The sequence below is a fragment of the Fundulus heteroclitus genome, chromosome 9 (genome assembly GCF_011125445.2).
Source record: "Fundulus heteroclitus isolate FHET01 chromosome 9, MU-UCD_Fhet_4.1, whole genome shotgun sequence".
NCBI classification, from domain to species: domain Eukaryota; kingdom Metazoa; phylum Chordata; class Actinopteri; order Cyprinodontiformes; family Fundulidae; genus Fundulus; species Fundulus heteroclitus.
Genome location: NC_046369.1, coordinates 29302741 through 29326704, shown reverse-complemented (window position 1 = coordinate 29326704; position 23964 = coordinate 29302741). Strand labels below are relative to the sequence as shown.

Sequence of the window (23964 nt, the reverse complement as noted above, 5' to 3'; positions counted from 1 at the left end):
TTTTGGATCATCTCGTTGCCCACATATAGCTTCCCAAAAATTGTGATGGCTGTCTCAAGGTGCAAAGTTTTGCAGCATAAAGATCATTCCAGGGGACCCCACCCCCTTTTGACTTCTCCATGCAACCAGTTTCAATTTTGCTGGCATGCAGGACCACCTCTTTGTTGCAATTCCTTCAAAATACTCCCAAAGCAATCAGCTCTTAAACCTCTGAAACTGTTGTGTTGAAGTGTCTACATCAATCCTCCGACTGGTCAAGTACAACAGTAATGGTGATTGTATGAGCCTGTGAAAAAGATACTTATTGTATTTCACTTTTTAAACATACATGCATGAAGTCTGTATCCAATGATGTAAAAAAATATTTATTCATCCAAGTGCAATCACTTTAAAATAAAGTAAATCAAAGAAAAACAACAATGCATTCTTTCTGTAGCCACCCAACAACAGAGGCAGTGAATATGACTTGAATGCACAAACTTTGTTTTGCAGCTGAGCGGGCCAATGACTTACTGGCTGCATCACTGAGAAGATACTTGTCTTCAATGTGCTGTGCACCACAAGGCAGGGTAAGGGCTTAAAAGCGAAGGGCAAACTGAGCATATAGGAAATGAAGCTGTGGGTTACAAATAATGAGGTGAAGATGCAGCTGCATAAAACAGAGAGAGAGAAGACAAACCCAACATGGACGCAGCATAGTTAATGTATCATTAAGGTTACCCTCAGTCAGAAAGATGGTTAGATCAATTAATGTACAATAATGTTTATGTTAAAATGTGGTAACTCATATCCTGGAAACTTTATCCTTTAAAATTATCACATACCCCCTTCTTTCTACATTTTTGTGCATATTGTTTGTAATTTCATGCTGCTGCCACAGCATATATTGAGTTTCACAGCCCTACTGTCTTTTCTGGTACTTAGCGTACTTCTTGTGTGTTTCTTAATGCTCCAAGATTCCCCATCTCAGGGAATCTTCAGCTGCTTTACTATATTCAAACAATGTAAATTTGTCCAGAAAACAGTGTGCATATCTATGAATAAAATATAAGTGAAAAAAAAAGAAAATCTAATAATGTGATAGGTCATGCAGAATAGTTAAGAGCAACATGAGGGTAATCCTCTGCCTCAAGCAAAGGAGTTTAAGTATCTTGGTGTCTGGTTCAGGAGCTATGGTAGGATAGAACGGAAGACGGCCTGGAGCTGCATCTGCAGTACAGCCAGTGTTGCTCCGGTTTGTTGTGGTTTAGCAAAAAAAAAAAAATTAGAAAAAAAAATAAAATAAAAATATTTATCTATCTATCTATCTATCTATCTATCTATCTATCTATCTATCTATCTATCTATCTATCTATCTATCTATCTATCTATCTATCTATCTATCTATCTATCTATCTATCTCTCTCTCTCTCTCTCTCTCTCTCTCTCTCTCTCTATATATATATATATATATATATATATATATATATATATATATAGATAGATAGATAGATATAGATATAGATATAGATATAGATATACACCGGTCTGTTTACATTCTGACCCTCACCTATGAGATATGAATGACTCAGAGAATGAGATCCCGATTACAAGCAGCCAAGTTGAGCTTTCTCTGTAGGTTGGATGGACTCTGGCTTGAAGATGGGGTTAAGATAAGGCAAGTTCAAGTCCATAATTACAACCAGAGCTCTGTCATATGGAGGGGGTTCAAAGTAGAGCCACTGCTTCTCTGCATCAAAAGGAGTCACTTTAGATAGTTTGAGGGATGTGATCAGAATGCCCCCTGGGCACTTCCTTTTGGGGTTTTTCTGGGCTCATCCCACTGGAAGGAGACACACACACAGGGAGGTGGAGGAGTGTGTGGGCAGCATAAAATTGGTGAAGAAAGATCCAACAACTGCTCTTCTTTCTCAGGAAACTGAAAGAGAATGAACTTTCTACTCAGATGCTAATCAACTTTTATTTGTGTGTCAGCATAGTGTGGTATGGGACCTGCACAGAAGAGAAAGGCCTTAACACGGGGGGTGAGATCAGAACAGGAGATTGTAGGATGCCGTCTACAAGATGTGGACACGGTTTATGCTGCATGGGTCCAAAAATGGGCCAAATGTATAGCCACAGATCCTACTCACCCGGGCTATGCACTGTTCCATTACCATCACGTAAATCATTCAGGAATATTAAATAAAAAACTAACAAGAATTAAAAACAGCTGCTTTCCCACAGCTGTGAGGGCTATCACCCCCTGCTGAAAATCAATACACCCCCAGCCTAGTTCATGGTCTCTTACATGCTTACAAATTCACTACTGGTAATGCTCATTTGCCCACTATAGTTTCTCAGGGAATGTCTGGTTGGGCATCCATCCATACAGATTGCACAGTTCTCTAACTTGAAGGTTTAAAATTATTGCACAGTATTTACTGCTGCAGCAAGAGTTCTACAAGAGGGATCATATTTATTTTATTTTAGCTTCCCGTCACTGGCTTCCTGTTAAATCAAGAATAGAATTTAAAATTCTTCTTCTAACGTATAAAGCCCTTAATAATCAAGCTCCATCATATATCAGAGCTCTGATTACCCCGTATGTTCCTAACAGAGCACTTCGCTCCTAGAGTCTCTAAAAGTAGAATGGGAGGCAGATCCTTCAGCTATCAGGCTCCTCTCCTGTGGAACCAACTCCCAGTTTTGGTCCGTAATGCAGACACCCTGTCTACTTTTAAAATTAGGCTTAAAACTTTCCTTTTTGACAAAGATTATAAAGTGCCTTATGTTACCCTGAGCTATTTCTATAGTTATGCTGCTGTAGGCTTAGGCTGCTGGAGGATGTCAGGGTCTATTTTTCTCACTCTGCTGAGTTCTCCTGTTATTTCAGCTTTTAACTTTTTGTTCTCTCTCTTTTTTTTCTTCATAGTAGGTACACCTGGTCTGGCATTTTGTTAGCTGTGACACCATCCAAGGAAGACAGATCACCCGCTATTACCATATAATGTAGAACAGATTACTTATTGTGTCTCTGCCAGGTCTCCTCTAACCCCCAGTAGGTCGAGGCAGATGACAGTTCATACAGAACCTGGTTCTGATGGAATTTTTTTACCTTCCCATTAAAGAGGAGTTTTTCAATCCACTGTCGCTTCATGCTTGCTCAGTATGAGCGATCACTGCAAAGCCATGAACAATGCAGACAACTCTCCCTGTGGCTCTACGCTTCTTCAGGTGGAGTGAATGTTGCTTGTCAAGACTTGATGCAATCTGTGTTTCCTTAGATAGGAAACTTTTTTGACCAATCAGTATAATCTGACCCAATCTGTATAATCTGATTGAATTTGACTTTGGAAAGTGCCTTGAGATGACATGTTTCATGAATTGGTGCTATATAAAAAAATTAAATTGAATTACTGCGGGCATGAGTCTATTAACGATCGTTTGGGTGATTAATTAATGTTACAGCACAGTAATCTACAGTATATTCTTTGGAAAAGGACTCCTATCTGACTTTTTGAACTCGGATATGAGTCTTATTAGATCCTAAGCCCTATTTGCACACTTTAAGTTTTTCAGGAAGCATTGTTAGTCAGTTCAATCAACTGATCTCAGGAAGAAAAAAAGTGTGTAAACATTATGTCTTGTTGTGTCTGTGTGTTACATGTAATCCGTGTGCATCCTGAGCCAGTGTTTGTCTGATCAAAAATTTCATTATGGTAACATAAATGACAATAAATATTCTTGAGTCTTCTAATGACTATAAAGACCCAGAACTACCAGGACGGACTATATAGCCTGTCTGGACTGAGAATGCCTTGGTGTCCCCCAGAATGAGCTGAAGTATGACGTTGGTGTCGCTTCGTTTTGGGTGGAAACAAAACTAACAAGGAACATGCACGCTCACTGGCATTCTGTGAAAGCATCACATTAATTGACGTGTCGGACAAACAATAGATGAGGTGATCCCAGGAACTCAAAGCTGAAAAAGATTGTCTACTATACCTTTAAAAGCTCATAAAATATACAGCAGTTATTTCTGCTAAAGATGTGAGGAATAGCCTCTGATGGACAGCGTGCAACTAATTTGGCTTTTAATTAGAAACACACTAAGTAGTGCATACTTGTTAATCAGAAAGAAATACTAGATGGTTAAAAAAAGCCATTATTAAAAGAGCAACTTAAAAAGTGCGGTTTGCACAAGCCATGTAGGGGCCATAGCAAACATGTTAAGGAAAGTGCTCTGATCAGATGAGACCAACATTTTACTTTCTGACCCACGTGAAAAAGCAGTGTGCAGGACTGCACATGAGCCTAAACACATGGTGGTGGTAGTATCATGCTCTGGGGTTACTTTTCTTTAGCAGAGACAGGGAAACGGGTCAGAATTGAGGAGAAAGTTAATGAAATTAATTCCAGTGTGATCCTGGAGACTTGAGCCCGGAGCGGACATCCACCTTTCTGAAGGTCAATTGTTAATTTTTTTAAGCCATTCTGAATACCATATGTCCTTTTTGCCTCTATTTTACAATGATGTACTACATTTAGCTAGACCTATTATATAAAATGTACTAAAGTTTGTTGTGGCCAAATATAAAAAAAGAAGAGGAGGCATTCATAATTTTACTATTGTTATGGAAAAATATCATTAGTTGTTATATTAATCAGGCATTTTTATGGAAAATAATAAGAGGTACTTCTGGTCTCTAAACTCTGTCTCCCCTCTAAAGCAGAAAACACACAGCTCATAGGTTGTTTGCCAGTGTTGTATAAAGTACTGAAATCTCGGAGTCAAGTAAAAGTATAAGTACCTCTCCAAAATATGACTTTGGCAAAAGTCCAAGTAGCTGACTGAAATGTTACTTGAGTAAAAGTCTTAAAGTATCTGAAATGTCTTGTACTTAAGTATGAAAATTACTGTAAAAATAGATGTACTCAAGTAATGTAATGAAAAGTATAAGTAAAAAGTAAAACAAAGCAAATGCAGTTTGAATGGCATTTTTTAGATTTTGGTAAACTTTGAAAGTCAAATTCACTTAAAATAATATAAACAACCAAGTACAGGAGAAATTTAGACCAAGTTTAGACAGAAAATACAACTTTTTTGTAAGCTTTTAGTTTTCCTTCAAGAAAACCAACACACAACCAAGTGCAGGCAAAGGGGGTGTATACTAAGAACATGGTGAAGTGATAAACCAGGCTTAGTTAACCTACAGGAAGTGGTAAAGCTGCTAATAGATACACCTGCAGGCCGGCCAGCTGACAGCTTTGCAGTCTTTTTGCCCCCCCCCCCTCTACACCTGCCGCCAACACACCACACACACAAAGCTCTGTATTTTATACTGGATATTTTCAACCCAGCTATTGAATTTAGTGCACTAGATGATCTTTTCTTCATAAGAGAACAGCAAGCACTGCAGCCAAAATATGGCCTTTTTTGACCTGCTGTATATCAGCCAGCCCATAACAATTTTTCCCTTCCATTGCAGGAGGTAGAATATGTTAGATACTTTGGGAATTCTCTGCCCTCTGAATCTGCTAGCTCCGGCCCTGGTTTATACTAATTTATTTAATGGACAGTGTGGAAATCTATGAACAATAAAACCAATGTATATTGTGTTCCTTTGTTTTTTTTGTCTTTATCCTAATTCTAGAACTAGAAATAGTCAAATGAATAACACTATTATTTTGTGGAACCCTAATAATACTATTATTACTACGCAAAGGTCTAAACAAGAGTAGCAAATGGTCGAAAATAAATGAAAGCAACAATAACAATGAAATAATGGCCACGGCTGTGGCTAAGAATCTGAATTTTTATGACCTACAGTCTTTGCTTTTCCATCTTTCCAGCAGTCTTCAGAACTCCTGCCTGGCACAGAATATTTAGTTTTATAGAGGAGATTAGGTTTTTGTTGATAAAATGTGTTATACTTCAGAATTAAATGCTATTTTGAGATATTGACGTTGGTTACTTACATTTCTCAAGTTCAACAATTCAAAACTCTTTTTGCTGCTTTTATTCAGAACTGCACTGAGCAGCTTTTACCTATTTTAGTGCAGATAATATTTAGTTTCTTAACTGGGACTAGTTTCGTAGTCTAGTATCCCAGTTAAAATCAAAACTGAAATCTCGTGCTCCAAGCACATACGCACATGCACGCACACACACGTAATAGAAAACAGCCAATCAGGAAGAGGGAAGGCGGGATTTAAGACAGCACAACCAATGAGAGCGGAGTTGAGGGGGGGTCTCTACCATGTCAATCAAAGGCCAGGCACGTTAGTGATTGGCTGCGTGGAGCGCCAGGCCCCGCCCCCACCCCCACTGGCGCACGGCAACTTTGAAATGACACGCCGAGCGCTTCAAACGGATCCATGCATGTACGCACGTCTGGCTGAGCCAAACCGACACTTTTTTTGTAACGAGTAACTAAACCAAACATTGAAAATGTATCGGAGTATTAGTATGCAATTAAGTACGGAAATATAGTGAAGTAAAAGTAATCAAAAAAATGTATACTTGAGAAAAGTATAAAGTACTCCAAAATATACTTAAGTACAGTAGTGAAGTATTTTTACTTTGTTACTATACAACACTGATGTTTGCTTTAAGTTCTGAAAGCTATTAGATGGTTCTTGAGGTCCCCTGATAGGACAATCTAGGTGCTAAATTAGGCCTTACTTCATGAAGACCCTCAAGAGAATAGTCTCCTTGTTTTGGAAGCAGATAGGACCTGGAGTCACAGTGTCTGGGCTCAAACCCCCCAAACTAATCAGGAGGGTTTGGTCAGTATGATAAAAGATGGGTTTGCGAAGAAGACGGTAGACCAAGAAGCTGCAATGGCTGGGAGAAGGAAGTGGGTAACACACTGAAACTAAGCTTGTAAGTTTTTCTTTGTCTCTTTGGAATTCCAAATTAAATAAATATGCATATTTTAAATGTTTGCCTCTAATAATCTGTTTCTCCTTTACCATCAAATCTTAAACCGGGGTAAGACGGGCGTTCAGAAATAAGCAGGAGCAGGCCCATATTAATTTCAACACTATGCACCATGACAATGACACTAGACAGACATTATAACTAAACATTATTTTCCCATCATTTGAAATTTGTTGAAAACAGTGTTTTGTTCTGTGGTTTCTCGCTGCAATTGTTGCAGGATGGTAACGATGCATATCGGAGGCGAAGCCCCTGTCTTTCTTCCTGTGTGATTCTTAATGAAATGACAAAGTGATTAATATCTTACACCAGAGACTCAAAGAGTACTGGGTGGGATTTTTTTTGCTCAGTTTGTGGCTGTCATCAATATTTTCAGTAACTTGTAAGATGAAAGCTGCAAACCCCCCACCCACCCCCACCCCAGACACACACACACGCGCACACACACACACACAGCACATCAGTTTTCCACCGCAGTGACATAAATCAGTAGTGGCAAGATGGACTGATATATTTTTCCTGACAGAAATTAGAAAGGTGTCATGCAGAGTTTTCCACCAGAGCAACAAATGACCAAGTCACTATTTTATAAAAAAGACTTAATTAGGAGGTGTTATGCTATTTTAACCCTCCACAAAGTTGAGAAAATTGTCTTCCCTAAAACTGCCCTACCATTCTCTACATTATCAGGAGGGGTAGCTCATCCATCCTTTCAACCAATGTCTATGGCACTTTTGCTTAGAGAGGTGTCGGGGCAGCGGGTGCCTGTCCCAAGCAGCCACAGGGTGAGAAGCAGGGTCCACCTTGGAGAGGTCGCCAACTGGCAACGCAGACACATAAACATGCACATTCTAACACCTAAGGGCAATTTAGTGTAACCTGTTAAAATAAAAGGCATGTTTTTGGACTGTGGGAGGAAGCTGGAGTACCTGGAAAGAACATGCAGACTCTATGCAATAAGACATCCAGGCCAAGAATCGAACCCAGTATATTTGAGCAATGACAGTTATTTGTACAGCCTACTGGTTCTCTTTGTAAATCTTTCTATTAAAGAATAACAATTTCAATACATGCAATGTATTGAAAATGATGACCACAACATTTTTTACTTGTGGTCATCATTTTAAGCTGAAGATCATGTTAGTTGCTACTTATAGGCTTGGAAAAAAAAAAAACAAGAACACAGGTGAAAATCCATGGCCCTGAAGAGAGGATGAACAGTCACAAGTGGTAGGTTGTTTCACTGCCTCAGCGTGTATTCAAGCAGCGGAGCGTTGCGTGGTGCAGGGTGAGCCCAGACCGACAGAACCCCTTCGTTGGGCGGTCCCTCAAGCTAATAACAGCTATAGGATTATCTTGTGTTGTCCAGGAGGTTTATAACTTCAATGATCAGGCTACAGCCCCCTGTCTCGGTCCTGGTTCATGATTATTCTCTGTGCTGATTCTATCCAGGGAACAGAGGTATGCATGGTTCGGGCGGGCGGGCTGGCAGACTAGTTTTTTTTTCTTTTCCTTCAGGGGGTCAGGATGGTCCAGGAGGTGGGGGTGGAGGCTCTCGGGTGTCGCTGCTTGTCTCTAGCCTTAGGCCCAGCAGATTTTAGCGGCACTACTAGTGGCTCCTTTGCTATGGGGGTCCTTTCGGGCGTCTGGGGTTCTGGTTCCTCCGGTGTCTGCCTCGGGCGGGTCTTTAGCTCCCCATAACCACTATTGAGTGTTTTTCTTATGGATAAACCTTACATGTACAAGTGCACTCTCGCAAACACAGCTGCTGCTCGGCTTGTGTCATGACAAGCCGAGCAGCCCTTATCGCATCAAATTTGACCAAAAAGACAGTTATCAGAGGCACGCAGATTGAACGATGTGACTAAGTGATACAAGCTGCGTGTGAATCAAATTCAGTGATTTATATCATTGCATCAGTGTGTCATCAGGACACACAAAACCGTGTTTTTTTAATGAACGGAAAACTTCTATTTTCTTTTACTAAACACAATATTACAGTAAACAGTTAAAAGAGAGGTAAATACAGTTGGCCGATTATTCACAGCAAGCTCGCTCCCTGGTTTATTTAGAGCTGCGTTCTTTGGAGCACAATGTTAGGAAATTGGAAAGAAAATGGCACCATACACATCAAGAGGAATCCTACTGTTGTCTACTGTTGTATAAAAAGTCCCTTCACAGAGTTAGAGCAGCATATTTTTTATCATTAATAGAGGAGAATGAAAATAATCCTAGCTTTCTCTTTAGTACAGCTGCCAAACCTACCCAGAGTCATAGCTCCGTTGATCCATCCATTCCATTAGCAGTAAAGACTTTATGGAATTCTTTATAAATAAAATTGATTCCATTAAATATATATATTTGGCATCCTCCCAGACATGATTACCTTGTCCTCAATAAGTGAGGCAGCGTTGGAGGAATCTTTAGAACCTGATCGTGTTTAAAGTGTTTAGTGCAGCAGAGCTTTTTGAGCTATCTAAAATTTTAGCTTCATCTAAACCTTCAACTTGTATGTTAGACCCAATCCCAAACAAGTTATCTAAGGAGGTATTCCCTTTGATTAATGCCCCTATTTTAGACATAATTAGTCTATCCTTAGTAAATGGATATGTACCACAGGCTTTTAAAGTAGCTGTTATTAAACCTTTACTTAAGCAACTATCTCTTGATCAAGATGACTTAATAAATTACAGACCTATCTGTATCTGTCATGGTTTTTAAGTGTTTGGCCCACATGCAGAACACAATCGGGAGGCAGAGAGCAGTTTTAAGATGTTTATTTAAGACACTCAGGCGAACAGGGGAGAACAAGGGGACAAAGCACGATGTGGCAGCGCCAGTGAGAGACGCGAAGCCAGGACTCGCTCGATCTAAGGATGAGAGGAGAGTGATTCGATAATTCTAATAAATGGGAGATGCGCAAATGAGGGGGGAGCTTACCACAGAGCACATGAACTGGGCCGGGGAGAGTGGAGCAGAAAGTGGAACTCAGCAGGGCTCTCTTTGATGTGGGAACCAGGTGACTGAGCGACAGGTGTGCGGGCAGATGGAGCAAGGCAGTCCGAGCAGCACCGCAGCTGGAAGCAGAGGGCAGTGAGCAGCTGAAGGAACCAGGGAGAATCCAGAGGGGAACTCTTGTTTGGCTTGGTAACACCAAGGGGGCTCGAGAGGAGTGCCAGAGCAGAATCTGAGCGAAGAGGATCCAGGGACTTGACTTGAGACTTCAGAACTTGGAAGAGCGTCCAGAGAGTGATCCAGAGCATGAAGCGATCTGTGAGAAACATGATACATGAGTTAGCGCTGGGAACAGATAAACTGTCGAGAGACAGCGGCCACTGAAGCGTACCACAACGGTTTAACACTCTGGCGTTCTTCAGCTGCCTTCAACCTGCTTTTAAGCACCCACTAGGAGCTGCCCAACGAGCTGCAGGTGCGCACCATGCCCATCTGTCAAACTGCAATCACCTGTGAAAGAGGAAGAGAAGAGAGAGCAGGCAGCGCTGTCAGAGAGCTGCACAGCACAGCCTGCAGAATCCTGACACCATCTTCTTCTTCATATCCTAACATTCTTGAGAAAGTAGTTGCTAATCAACTTTGTGAACATTTACAAAGTAATGACCTATTTGAAGAGTTTCAGTCAGGCTTCAGAGCTCATCATAGCACTGAAACAGCTCTGGTGAAGGTCACTAATGATATTCTCATGGCCTCAGATAATGGACTGTCTATACTTGTCCTGTTAGATCTCAGTGCTGCATTTGATACAGTTGATCAAAATATTCGCCTAGAAAGACTTGAACATACTGTAGGGATTAAGTGAAAAGCATTAGGATGGTTTAAATATTTCTGATAGATTCCAGTTTGTTCATGTTAATAATAAATGTTCTTCAAACTCTAGGGTCACTTGTGGAGTACCACAGGGTTCAGTCGTTGGACCAACTCTCTTTACTATATATGCTTCCGATTGGCAAAATGAGACACTCAGCTATATTTATCCATAAATCCTGATGAATCCAATCAATTACTTCGACTACCTTGCAGAAATTGAGTCCACTCCTCTAAAACCAAAAGTATTTAATAGTAAAATGTCAGTTATTTTTTGCCAGAGCATTTTATACTTCAAATGGTGAACGTTTAGGAAGTCAACATAAATCCATTTGTCGGGAGCATTTGTATATAACAGCTATCAGACACAAGAGAAAAAAGAAGCTCTGCCCAGTTTATGTCTCAAAAACAAGCAGCAAGAACAAAATAGCATCATTCTGCTCCTGCAGCCACAAGAGTGAGAACTATTTCCAGCGTTATGGAGTATATAATCAACCCAGTCAAAGTCCAGACCTCAACTTGATAAAATGCTATGGTGGGATTTTGGAGAGAGCTGTGCAGAAATTCTGCACAGAGAAATTCAGAAGGAATTCAGAAGAATGAATGACACCCCTCCACCTTCCTGTTACTGTGGCTAAAGGTGTTTAAACGGTCCACTGAATGTTCACTGTTGATAGAGTCATGGATTGTTTCTTTCTCATCATGACTGTGTTTCCGTAATTTTATAATAAAATCGAAACAATTTGTTGGGAGGTGATGGCTTGAGGACCCATATGCAGGCATGAAGCAGGCAAGTATGACACAAATGACATTTAAAGCACACTAAAGAGGAAACTCGATAAAATCAGGACAAAAGCAGACACCAAAACTTAAACAATAAAGTTCAAACAACCTGTGCTGAAAACATTTCTTTAACAAAACAAAAAAAAAAAGGGATCGGATAATACCTGCGACAGACTGGTGACCTGTCCAGGGTGTACCATGCTCTCACCCATTGACAGCTGGACATAGGCACCAACCCCAGCAGGGATAACCGTGTAGGAAAATGGATGGATCGGACAATACACAGTAGACCGACAGAGTATAAGAATGGGGCATGTGAAACTAAAGCAACTGAGGGAGTATTAGGAGGTGGAACGTCAGGACATAATAAACAAACTATCCAACATTTAGGTAAAGCTGTTTAATAGCTTATTAATGTCGTGATTTTTCTTGGATGAACCCAGAAATTACACCACACACACGGAGCTAAAATTGAGAGTTTATTGAAAGAAAGATGAGTGGAGACAGATGAAACCAGAGAGGCAGGACTGGGGTGTGGATGAGAGCAGAAGCTGACGGCCCGGAGACAGTTCTTAAAGGCAGGACCGCTGGAGCACAGAGGAGGCAGGAACCCAGCGGCTAACAGTACAGATAAGGCAGGTAAGTCCATCAATAGGCAGAGGCTTGAGTGAGTAGACTCTGATGACGGACCGGCAGGGAAGTGAAGACTGAGGAGGCTTATGTAGGGAGGCTGGCAGGTGGAGTGAGTCTGACTAATTAATGACCAACAGGTGTGACTGACTGCAGAAGGAGTGAAAACTAACAGTAAAAAAGCTAGTTAAAAACTAAACCCTGACAATTAACACAAATAGTGATTAGTAAATCCTATGGCAGCAATCAGACTTTTAAAGTAAAGGAAACAAATTTGCTCTGGTTGTTGGTACGACACATCCTGTAAGTATTTCAGAAAGTGATGATGTGCTGGCATTTTCAAACACAATTATCTCTCGCGTTAACAGAAAGATGTTTGATAAAGAAGAAATACATGTGTAGTAAAACATACGTTGACGAAAACACAGACTGGTTCCAAATGGTAAAAAAGGCAACAAGCAACTTTTCCATTAATGCCTACTCGGCTTGACTTAACTCGTTTTTTTTAATTATTATTATTAAGTAATGGTACATTTTTCAGTATCCACTCAGCTGGGATCCCAGCACCCTTTTCCATATCCGTTGTCCACCCAACACTTGCCCCATCCCTGCTTCACTTGACTCCTTTTGGTTTCCCACAGACATGATGAGGCCAAAGGGTGTGTGAACAGCTCCTGGGGGTTTCTTTTTACCCCCACCTTAAGTGGTTAGTTTTGTGCCCAGCTACTATTAAGAATTACTGTGTGGCAGTAACTGTAAAGAAACCAGTGAGAAACAGAAAATACATCTAATCTTTGTAATATTATATATGCAATAATGTCTTGAATAATTTTTATGGACAACATAAACCACTGGGATAACTATCTAAATCACAGATTAAACTAATAATGTATCTGCCTGCCCTGGACAAGTCTTGTGTGTGGGAGAGAGAGAGGAAGAAGGGCAGAGGGGAGAAGAGACTGATCTGGTCCAAACCGCCTTACGGAGTCAAAATTTAGGGCTTTTTATTTTTATAGGCTGAATATGGTGTATTCACACTACGCTGCGCTCATTTGATTGAGTGTTCTTTAGGTTAGATCTAGAGCCGGCACTAGCCTTTTTGGTGCTCTAGGTGAAATTATGGTGTGCACCCTGCTCCCCCCACACATACCAACCCCTGCACGCACTATTTGGCATTTTTGATAAACCTCAGTATATTATACATCATGTAGCATTTTTCTGTCGCACAGATGGATACATACAGCTTTATGTTAGATGCAAACAAATACCAATACATAAAAACAGTATTGATAAACAAGTGGGACAGTTCAATTTCAATTCAACTTCACTTTATTCCATCAGCCACACAAAACAAATCATAAAAGGAATAATAATTAACATAAATACTATAAAATACAACACAATTAAAATACATGCAAAACTTACACAAAATAAACACCAATGTAAATTATACTTTGATTGCTCAAAATAAAACATAACAGAACCCAGAGTAGACAGTTCTGGTTGTTATAGCATCAAGAGGAGGCAGCGGGGGTAAAGGGAACCGAACGGGTTGTTGCCGAGGTCTGAGATTGAGGAGTTTGTGCAAGTGTTTCAAAGATGTAAGTTTTAGATATTGATGAAGCACATAAAAAAATAGATGAATAGATAAGCATTACTGATAAGAAGCCACACAAAGCTTGCCATGTATCACGCTAAACATGAAGAGCAAGAGTAAACCGAGAAAAACTGTAACAACTCATTTTGCATTTAAATTTTAAAATGTAGGCATTTCTATTGACCGAAACAAGTAGGGCTGGGGAATATTGTACTGATACTGTGATTTAAGACTAGATGTTGGTTATAACACTGATACTGCATAGGCCTAAGTGTTGCTTTTTCTGGTTATAAAGACTACATCAGACAACAATCAAGTGGTGTTACTTGAAAGACTGAACCAGCAGTTTTTTTAATTATTATTTATCTTATCTACTGTTATATCCACATGTAAGCATTTATTAAAAATAATGTTGCAAAAATCACCATTATCCTTGGAATGAAACACTGACTTTATTATTGTTTATTATTTTGATCGTGGTCTTGTTTCAATAGAAGTGAGAAGATGATAAGGGGCTACTACTTCACTGAGTACTCCACTCAGCCTCAGATAAAATGATTTTGGATCATATAAACCAGTTCTGATTTAATGATGGATGTCAACTTGTCAAAAAAAAATTAACATTACAGCTGGCCTCTTAGGTAGACAGAACGTTGTTCTCTGCAGCAGGATATCAAGTTCAGGCTGTTTCTACAGTACTTTCTAACTTCCCCTAAAGTGGAAGTCACTGATGGTAACTCTTGCTGCTGTTCTTTATTTAATCAGTGATGTTTACTCTGTATCCTCCAAAGCAAACTAGCTTTAGCTAACAGTTCACTTGCTGCATATGTAATGTTCTGCTCTCTCCACTTACTGCTCCAAATAAAGCTAGCTAACAACAAAACCTTATGGATTGATGTTCACCAAACACCAGCTCCCTAGATCCAGATCAGCTGTAAGACAGACCGGTACAAGAGATCCTTCCAGTCTGCAGCCATCCGTATCTTATCTACAACCACTCTATGAAGAAACCACATAACATGAATTACAACAGCGTTTAATTTCCCTTTAGAATTAATAAAGTATTGTAGATAGGTACAATTTTAGGTACCTTATAATTTTGTACCTTATAATTTTAAAGGGGCACCTGAAAATAAGGCACAATAAATATTCTTCCCAAGTGTGTAATATTACTCTGCCCCTTCATGTACCCAGCTCTCTACTGAGAGGGAGAGCTATCAGTCTCAACATAAGGCCAAAATAAACATAACTTTTATATTGAATTAACTTACTTGGTTTATTGTTGCTAGCGCATACTCGGGGCGCGGGATGCCTAACATGAATACACTTCTAGTTTAGACATTACAGTCAGGCAGTCTTGTAGACAGCTCAGGGGTCCGATCAGGTTGTGACGCAGTGTACCGTAATGCTCCAAATATCCATTGAGTGGAGCGACTTCGTTGCTAACCAAAGTTGTACTTATACATTTTAACATATTTTTGAGTGCATTGTACCACAAAAATCATTCAATAAGCACGAGTACAGTAATCATTTATATGGTGCACCGGATTATAAGGCCCAGACTAAATTTTTGCAAAAATGTAAGGATTTTTAATGCGCCTTATAGTCAGAAAAATACCATAATCCAAGCTGAATTAGGCCGAAGCTACAAGTGGAAAGTTTTCGGTTGTTCGTTACACCGCCCCCCAGCATACTAAAAAAATGGTTGAACAGGGTGAAGTGGAACGCTTTGCGACCTGGAGGGTGGGCAGGTGTGAAGTGCCTCTTTTAGGTTTAAAGAAACCACACCAAAATCCATGGCTCTTAGAAGAAGGAATGTGGAAATGTGAAAATAAATGTGAAAATAAAAAACTGAAAAGCATATGTCCTCTTTAAAGGGGAGTTTTTCCTCTTCACAGTTGCTACATGCATGCTCAGTATGAAGGATTGCAGCAAGTCAACAATACAATGTAAGCAACTGTCAACTGTCGCAACACGCTCTTTCAGGAGGAGTGAATGCTGCAAGTCAGTGACTCAATGGAATCTGCTGGGTTTCCTTAGAAGATAGCATCTTAACCAATCTGCCTGTAAGATTTGATAGAACTGACCTTGTAAAGCGCCTTGGGATTACATGTGTTGTAAATTGGTGCTATATAAATGCATTTAATTGAATATGGATTTTCTTAATCACTCATATTGGAGTCTGGGATTGACATCAAATAACACCGACCATGCTCTGTTTCTGTTTTGAAAACCAGTGGGATTTGCTAATTGATATCACAATACAGACTAAAACCTATGTACTTCCCTTCATTTTTCCCTTTAAATAAGATGAAACTTTTTCATTATAAAAGAATGTATATAGATACAGCAGGAAAATCCAAACTCCAGTGCCTCGGGAAATTTTAATATTGTGAAGAAATTGACAGCACAGTGCAAGGGATAAATGTGGTAGATAAAGATGCAGAGGCAGGAGAGATAACCACAGTGCTTAGAAGATTTTAAAGAAAAATCATTTAAGGTTTTGGTAGAGCTTCCCGAGGAGTAGACTGAGGCTGGAGTCAGTAAAACAAGAGCAACTATGCACAGATGAACCATACACATAGTTAAATATAGCATTCCTTCCATGATTTTCATTTTTTTTTTTTTTTTTTTTTTACCTGTTTTCTTGTTAGTCCAAAGATTTTGTTGATTGGATGACTTTCTTTTAAAAAGGCAACCATTAAAAAAAAATTAAAAACAAAGATTCGTTTTAGATTTACAATGATTTACACATACATTTTAAAAAGCATTTTGTTTTATTAAGACAACACATGCGTACTTTATTGTTAAGCTGGTGAAAAAAAATAATCACAAGCTCCCCCAAATATTTCAATGAGCTTTTTTTCCCCACAATTCTCTCATGAGTGCGACATTTTTCCCTTCCACCCAACTTCCTGGTTAGATACTTGCTTACAATACAATGTGAACGGCAAGCTTCTTTTGTTGCTTTCCCTACTTGTGCAGTTTTTACTTGACGGACTGATGAACAACTATCAAGTCAACAGTCTTCCCGATAACTGCCTTAAAATGGCTGTAATTTAACCATTACCGTGTTAAACATCCATTTTTGTATTCATCTTATATAATAGTATAATTTTATGACATATGCATGCCCTGTAATACATAATCAGCGGGATTTACATAAATAAATGCTTAAAAATGTCAATGTGCAATTACTCTATCAATTACTACTTATTATACTAAATTACTCTAAACTAACCACCTTAAGTGGTTAGTTTTGTGCACAGCTACTATTAAGAATTATTGTGTGGCAGTAACTGTAAAGAAACCAGTGAGAAACAGAAAATACATCTAATCTTTGTAATATTATATATGCAATAATGTCTTGAATAGTTTTTATGGACAACATAAACCACTGGGATAACTATCTAGATCACAGATTAAACTAATAATCTCTCTGCCTGCCCTGGACAAGTCTTGTGTGTGGGAGAGAGAGAGGAAGAAGGGCAGAGGGCAGAAGAGACTGATCTGGTCCAAACCGCCTTACGGAGTCAAAATTTAGGGCTTTTTATTTTTATAGGCTGAATATGGTGTATTCACACTACGCTGCGCTCATTTGATTGAGTGTTCTTTAGGTTAGATCTAGAGCCGGCACTAGCCTTTTTGGTGCTCTAGGTGAAATTATGGTGTGCACCCGGCTCCCCCAACACATACCAACCCCTGCACGCACTATTTGGCATTTTTGATAAACCTGAGTATATTATACATCATGTAGCATTTTTCTGTCGCACACATATATACAGCTTAATGTTAGATGCAAACAAATACCAATACATAAAAACAGTATCGATAAACAAGTGGGACAGTTCAATTTCAATTCAACTTCACTTTATTCCATCAGCCACACAAAACAAATCATAAAAGCAATAATAATTAACATAAATACTATAAAGTACAACCCAATTAAAATACATGCAAAACTTACACAAATTAAACACCAATGTAAATTATACTTTGATTGCTCAAAATAAAACATAACAGAACCCAGCGTAGACAGCTCTGGTTGTTATAGCATCAAGAGGAGGCAGCTGAGGTAGAGGGAACCGAACGGGTTGTTGCCGAGGTCTGAGATTGAGGAGTTTGTGCAAGTGTTTCAAAGATGCAAGTCTTAGATATTGATGAAGCACATAAAAAAAATAGATGAATAGATAAGCATTACTGATAAGAAGCCACACAAAGCTTGCCATGTATCACGCTAAACATGATAAATAAAATAAAAACAAATAAAAACAAAGATTCGTTTCAGATTTACAATGATTTACACATACATTTTAAAAAGCATTTTGTTTTATTAAGACAACACATGCTTACTTTATTGTTAAGCTGGTGAAAAAAAAAATCACAAGCTCCCCCAAATATTTCAATGAGCTTTTTTTCCCCACAATTCTCTCATGAGTGCGACATTTTTCCCTTCCACCCAACTTCCTGGTTAGATGCTTGCTTACAATACGATGTGAACGGCAAGCTTCTTTTGTTGCTTTCCCTCCATGTGCAGTTTTTACTTGATGGACTGATGAACAACTATCAAGTCAACAGTCTTCCCGATAACTGCCTTAAAATGGCTGTAATTTAACCATTACCGTGTTAAACATCCATTTTTTTATTCATCTTATATAATAGTATACTTTTATGACATATGCATGTCCTGTAATACATAATCAGCGGGATTTACATAAATAAATGCTTAAAAATGTCAATGTGCAATTACTCTATCAGTGTCATTCTTTCAACCAAACGATTAAATTAAATGAAGTTCTTGGTGATAATCTAATCTGTTGTACTGTTTTAAAATGTCGGACTGTAGCATCGAGTGTGTTTTACCCACTGATCTCTATTTATTCACCAGCCTACAGAACCACAGCTTTTGCCTCTGCTGCTCGTTTTGATTTGCACACACGTCCCCTTTAAGAAGCGACGCTTGTGGACATCACGTGATAGCTGGTGTAGGTCACGTGAGTTTGTTTTGGCAGACTCGGGACTGCTTGCTCCTTCAATGGCTAGAAACGAAGAGAAACAACAGGGGAAACTGAACAGACTATGGCTACAGAAAGAGAGAGAGGGTAAAGCGTCTGTAGGACATGGCGCCATTTTATTCACAGGCTGCTAGAAAGAGGCCTCCGGATTTTCCATCTGTTAGCTTTCTCCTGCTAGCTACACTGTGTTGTTGCTGTCACTGTCAACGCCGGAGTACATTGCTCTGAATCCATATTTTAGATACAACAGTGGTGTTTTTTTTTTAGCTTCTGATCATGTAAACTAATGGCACATTTACCTTACAGAAGGACGGCTTAAAGATGTGAATGAGCGTCGGCCCAAACTGGTACTGAAGCTAATACATTGTGTTCAATAATGAAGGTAATACATCCCAATAGGTTTCCCTTAAGATTCATCTTTAATCAATCTCCTTTCACAGTCCGCTCTGAATTCAGCTCCCTCTGTAAAAAAGTGGATTCCCAGCATTAAGAGTGAGATAGAGTATTACCTGCAGGTATGAGAGCTGCTGCTTGGCACGTTTTAAAGGGGTCCCCTGTCCTGCTGTTGACTCAGTTCCTGTCCACTCCTCAGCAATCCCAGCTTCCTCATTACCCGGAGCGGAAGATAGCTGAGTTCCAGCTGCGCATCGAGGCTTTGGAGAAAGAATACAAAAGCTTCATCGCCAAGCTACGAGTTCTAGACCCCACATGCAAACACAAGCCGTGGACTCCCAGAGCGTACAGCAAAAGGAGAGCAGAGGCCCAAGACTCACCGGCTGCTGGTCAGTGGTTAGATTGTCAAATCCAAGCATGAAATCAAAGTTATTCGCTTATCTGTGGAGGACATAGTTGTGCATAGTTGCAGCGGGACTGGTGTCTGTCTCCAGCAATTTGGGCAAGAGGTGGTGTATACAACCTGGACAGGTCCATCATAGGGCAACATAGAGATGCACAGGACAATCACAAACACAAACCTAAGGGCAATCTGGAGAGCCCAATTAACCTACCAGTGATTCTTTTGGGCTGTGGGAGTAAGCCATAGTACCCACAGAGCCCAACCATGCCTATGCAATCACCACACAGAGAGACCCCATGCCGGGATTTGAACCCAGGATCTTCCTGCTGCAGGGCAACCGGGCTATCAAAGTTAACCAGCTTCTGGATACTCTGCTGCTTAATTACGATGCACAAGTCTCCTACCAGAAATATGTCATCTATGAAAGTGGTATATTTTAAGCTGCAAACAGCTACCACCCATTGGTTTCTACTGTTGAAAGAAGAGACAATAACACCTAGATGTCACTTTAAACACACCGGTTAGGGAGCAGTATACTAATGATGGCAATACAATATAGTTAGCTTAGGTACATTTTACAAAAAAGCAATGCTTAGGAGTAAAGGGTAAAAATAACTAATGTTGAATACAGCCGTAATTCCTGTACTCTGTTGTTCATGCATGTCCACATTTTAGCATTTAGTACTTATAAGTCTCACTTTGTTACACTTTGATGAACACAGCTAGCCTCAGTCAGTCAGTCAGTCAGTCAGACACATTATTGAATGTTGGACAAGCTCAATGTTTCGTATGAAATTGTATCTTTACTGGCCTGTCCTACCAGGTGTTCAGGAAACAGAGTGGGAAAAAAAATCTTTATCATTCATACAATACTACTGATTATTACTGTATTGGTGTCCTTGCCCCCAAGAATTTGCAGCATGGGTAAACATAGGATGGAAAAAAAGAACCTTTCTCTTAGACTTTTAAAATAACTTATCTTACCATACCAGCTGTATTTCTACAGCACTTTAAACAGCTGCAGGACCAAAGGTCTGTACAATAGCAGTCACACACAATAATATAAGAATAATTAAATCAATGGCCTAAAAATAAATAAAACAGCCCTGTATTGTAAAATAAGATAAGAGTTATACAATAAGTAATAATGAAATAAAATAGAAATAGATTAAGCATTTTTTTAAAGATCATAACTTTTAAAATGGCTGATTCTTTACTGTGAGAAGCTTAAAAACTGCACTGTAAAACCTCTCAGATGTTCTGCTCTTTTAGGTATGCCATTAGTTGGTGGTAGACTACCTTCTCACGGTATTTGAAAAGAAATGACAGTTTAGGCAAGGCAAGGCAAGGCACATTTATTTATATAGCACAATTCAGTACAGAGACAATGCAAAGTGCTTTACATGATTAAAATATAGGAAAATAAAACAGAATAAAAGCAAGCAGGGATAGTGTAGAAACAAAAAAGAACATTTGAAATCAGTAAAACATTTTAACTTGAACATTCAAAGGCAATTCTAAACAAATGTGTTTAGAGACTGGTCTATGATTAGGAAGAACAAGGGGCTCAAGAGTGGGTTACTTAATCATATGCTGGACAGCTGCATATTCAAAATGCATATTCAAAATGTTCAAGAAAAATACCAAAAGACAGACTGTTATTCAGAAGCATAAAGACTGAAGGACCCTACAGGGAGGAAAACCTATTGAAATAAGTACAATGACAGCATGAAAACAGAAGATTATCAACACACTAAGAAGATGCATACAAAACCGAAACAATTTTTCTCAGAAATAAAGTCTCTACTAATGAAGTTTTTAATCTTGTTTTAATAGAATACGTTGGAGTTGGATTTTCTATGGCAGGTAAAAGAAGTACCACATCACAGTAGTTCCCCACTTGCCCAATGTCCTGCTAAAAGAAAAGCCTTGATTTAAAAAAAAAAAACACATTTTGGAGATTCGCTGCACTGTTTTGGGTTTAGAGCACCAGGTTACCTTCTTTAAATACTGCTCAAGATGTCATGACTGTGTGATATGAAATCAATTAGCCATTCAACAGTCAGCACACAGTCATGCACAATAGAACCGCGGGCACAAATTGTCTAAATTTCCTCAAAAAATTTAATTCATTTTCGGGTCATTAACATGTATTAAAAAATCTATTCTGATTTAAGCAGCAATCCTCGTTTGAAATCCTGATCTCAATGACCACTGTCAAAAGACAAGCCCTCCATTGTGTTAAATAGACAAACATTTTTTGTCGCCCATTAAAGTTAAATTTTTTTAAAAAAAACAAAGCTGCCAGTGTTGTCAGGATTGTTATTTTAGCTATTTTCTCCACTGGTTTCCTGTTGTTGTTTTAATATATGTTGCAATATTCAAAGTGTTTTTTTAAGGACATAATTTGTATTTATGGGGCTAGAATTGACAAGAAGTCACGGCCACAAAAGTTACCTAAACAGAATACAAGAAGCTCGTAATAGTCTTTTATCACTTTGTATGTAAGAAGAAGGATTTTTACAAGTCTGTTGTGGATAATTACCTAATATATAATCACACAATAGCTCAATGGATTGCAATACAAATCAGCAATATTTATTTTCTTTGAACGTAGCTGGTGCTGTTGGCAGAAGGAATGCCGCAGAAGGTGGATGATCATAACAGGCTTTAGCTGTATTTCCTGCTGAGGAAGCTTGTGATGGACCGAGGTAAAAACGCATGAGGAGTCACAGGAAATTATTCAAAAGTTGGGGTTTTTATTTTTAACCCAAAAGCCAAAAGTACAAAAATGGTGGGTTCCGGAGTCATAAAAGAGGTCAAAAAAAAGAAAAACAAACTTTAACTGAAGCAAACTGTGCCCAAACTAACTGACTGCACAACCAAACATAACTGACCTACAAACAAATGACACACGGGTATATATACACACACTCTGGCTGATCAGACCAATTAACACAATAGGGGTAATTAAAACCAAACAAACACTCACAAATGACAAAACAAAGCAGTACAGTTATGTTTGGCACTAAACTAATCTAAGAACAATGAAAAACACACAACCTCTAAATATAAACCCTAAGTGAAATACAAAACAAAGAAAGAAAAATACAAATCCCCCCTTCCAGCAAAAGCAGGTGGAACAGTCCAATTTACCCTCCCCGGTATTTGGTTGATCTCAGCCCTGGCAGCCATCTTTTGTCTGGCAAAACTCCCAGGCACCATGGAAGGTAAGAAATAAATATTAGTAACAAAACACAAAAAAGGTATGGAAAATTGACCAAGTACAAAAGTGAACTAAATGTGCGCGCTTACAAATAGAACACAGGTACTTAAACTAAGAATAAAGTTTTATTGCAAACTAAAATGTGCATATACTGATTGGTAAATGAAAAGTGTATGTGTGGTACAGACTTTTAAGGTGTGGCCATGGGTTTGGCCTTCACAAAGCTGTAGGGTTTACAGTAAAACTACATACATTGTGTGCTTTAATGCCATCTAAGAATAATAAGTTCAATTAACCGAGTTGGTTGTTTTTTTTTTTTACAATTTGGTTTGAGTTACAGAAAAATCGCCTGGATTGCTTATGATTAATTAACTGTACGTATGCTTGACCTTGATGTTTGTCCTCTCTCTTCGTAGTTAAAAACCCTCGACTTAATGAGCTGCATGACAAAGGGAGCCAGGAGAGCAGAGGTGAGAGCGACTTGGCAAGAAATTCACCCAGAGACTTTAAATCTTTAGCAACCGAGGAGACCTGCAGCTTTTTAGAGACCAGGTTTCAGGGCCTTGTTTCCACCAGCAGCATCTCAGACGCCTCGGCGGGGCCCCGTTCAGTCCAGGACCAGCCCCTCTCCTTCGACCAGACACGGCTGGCGGTGGCTGCAGCTGCATTCAGAGGACCAGCTCTGCATCAGAGTTCCTCTCAAACACAGAACCTTGCCAGGATGCTGCAGTCTAGCCTTCCAAATCTTAGTAAGTTTCACTTACAACAAAGGGTTGACTGTAAGAGCAGGAAACCAGAGAGAAATGAGGAGTCCATGAAAGCTTCTGACGTTAAAACAGAACAAAGTGCTGTTCAAGACGACAATCCAAGCCGTGAAGCCGCATCTGACTCCAGAACCACAGAAGTGACGAGTGGACATATCCTGGGACTTGATTGCTACTCCTCCTCTGATGAGGACACTAACACATAGTCATTTTTCATAGATAATGGTTTTTACTGTGCTATTAAGTTACCTAACTTATTGAACTGCTTGAGAAACCTGTTTTTCTTCAAAATATGTAACCTTTATTAAAACATTATTTTTCATAGTGATTGTCAAATTTCTTAAAAGTACAAATACAAATATTTCTTTTTCGTTATAATGTTATACGTTTGTTACAAGAACATAGT

General features: G+C 39.1%; 1 protein-coding gene across 2 annotated transcripts; it reads left to right on the top strand.

Moving 5' to 3' along the window:
- Positions 1-18726: 18726 nt before the first annotated feature.
- On the top strand, positions 18727-23882 carry si:dkey-86e18.1 (uncharacterized protein LOC557342 homolog). 2 transcript variants are annotated; one of them, XM_012866325.3, is made up of 6 exons: positions 18727-18859; positions 19079-19119; positions 19213-19287; positions 19365-19554; positions 23211-23264; positions 23374-23728. In XM_012866325.3, the coding sequence occupies exons 1-6, from the start codon at positions 18793-18795 to the stop codon at positions 23610-23612; spliced, it is 666 nt and encodes a 221-aa protein (XP_012721779.2). In that variant the 5' UTR covers positions 18727-18792; the 3' UTR covers positions 23613-23728. The 2 variants fall into 2 exon arrangements, with proteins under 2 accessions (XP_012721779.2, XP_012721778.2); XM_012866324.3 differs by having other exon boundaries at positions 23211-23882.
- The last annotated feature ends 82 nt before the right edge of the window (positions 23883-23964 follow it).

Bases quoted from the DNA above. Each gene is read 5' to 3' on its own strand.
- si:dkey-86e18.1 (XM_012866324.3), top strand. From the start codon at position 18,793: ATGGCTAGAAACGAAGAGAAACAACAGGGGAAACTGAACAGACTATGG. The intron at 18,860-19,078 runs GTAAAGCGTCTG...TTTACCTTACAG, and splicing joins GCTACAGAAAGAGAGAGAGG to AAGGACGGCTTAAAGATGTG. The intron at 19,555-23,210 runs GTCAGTGGTTAG...CTCTCTTCGTAG, and splicing joins CCAAGACTCACCGGCTGCTG to TTAAAAACCCTCGACTTAAT.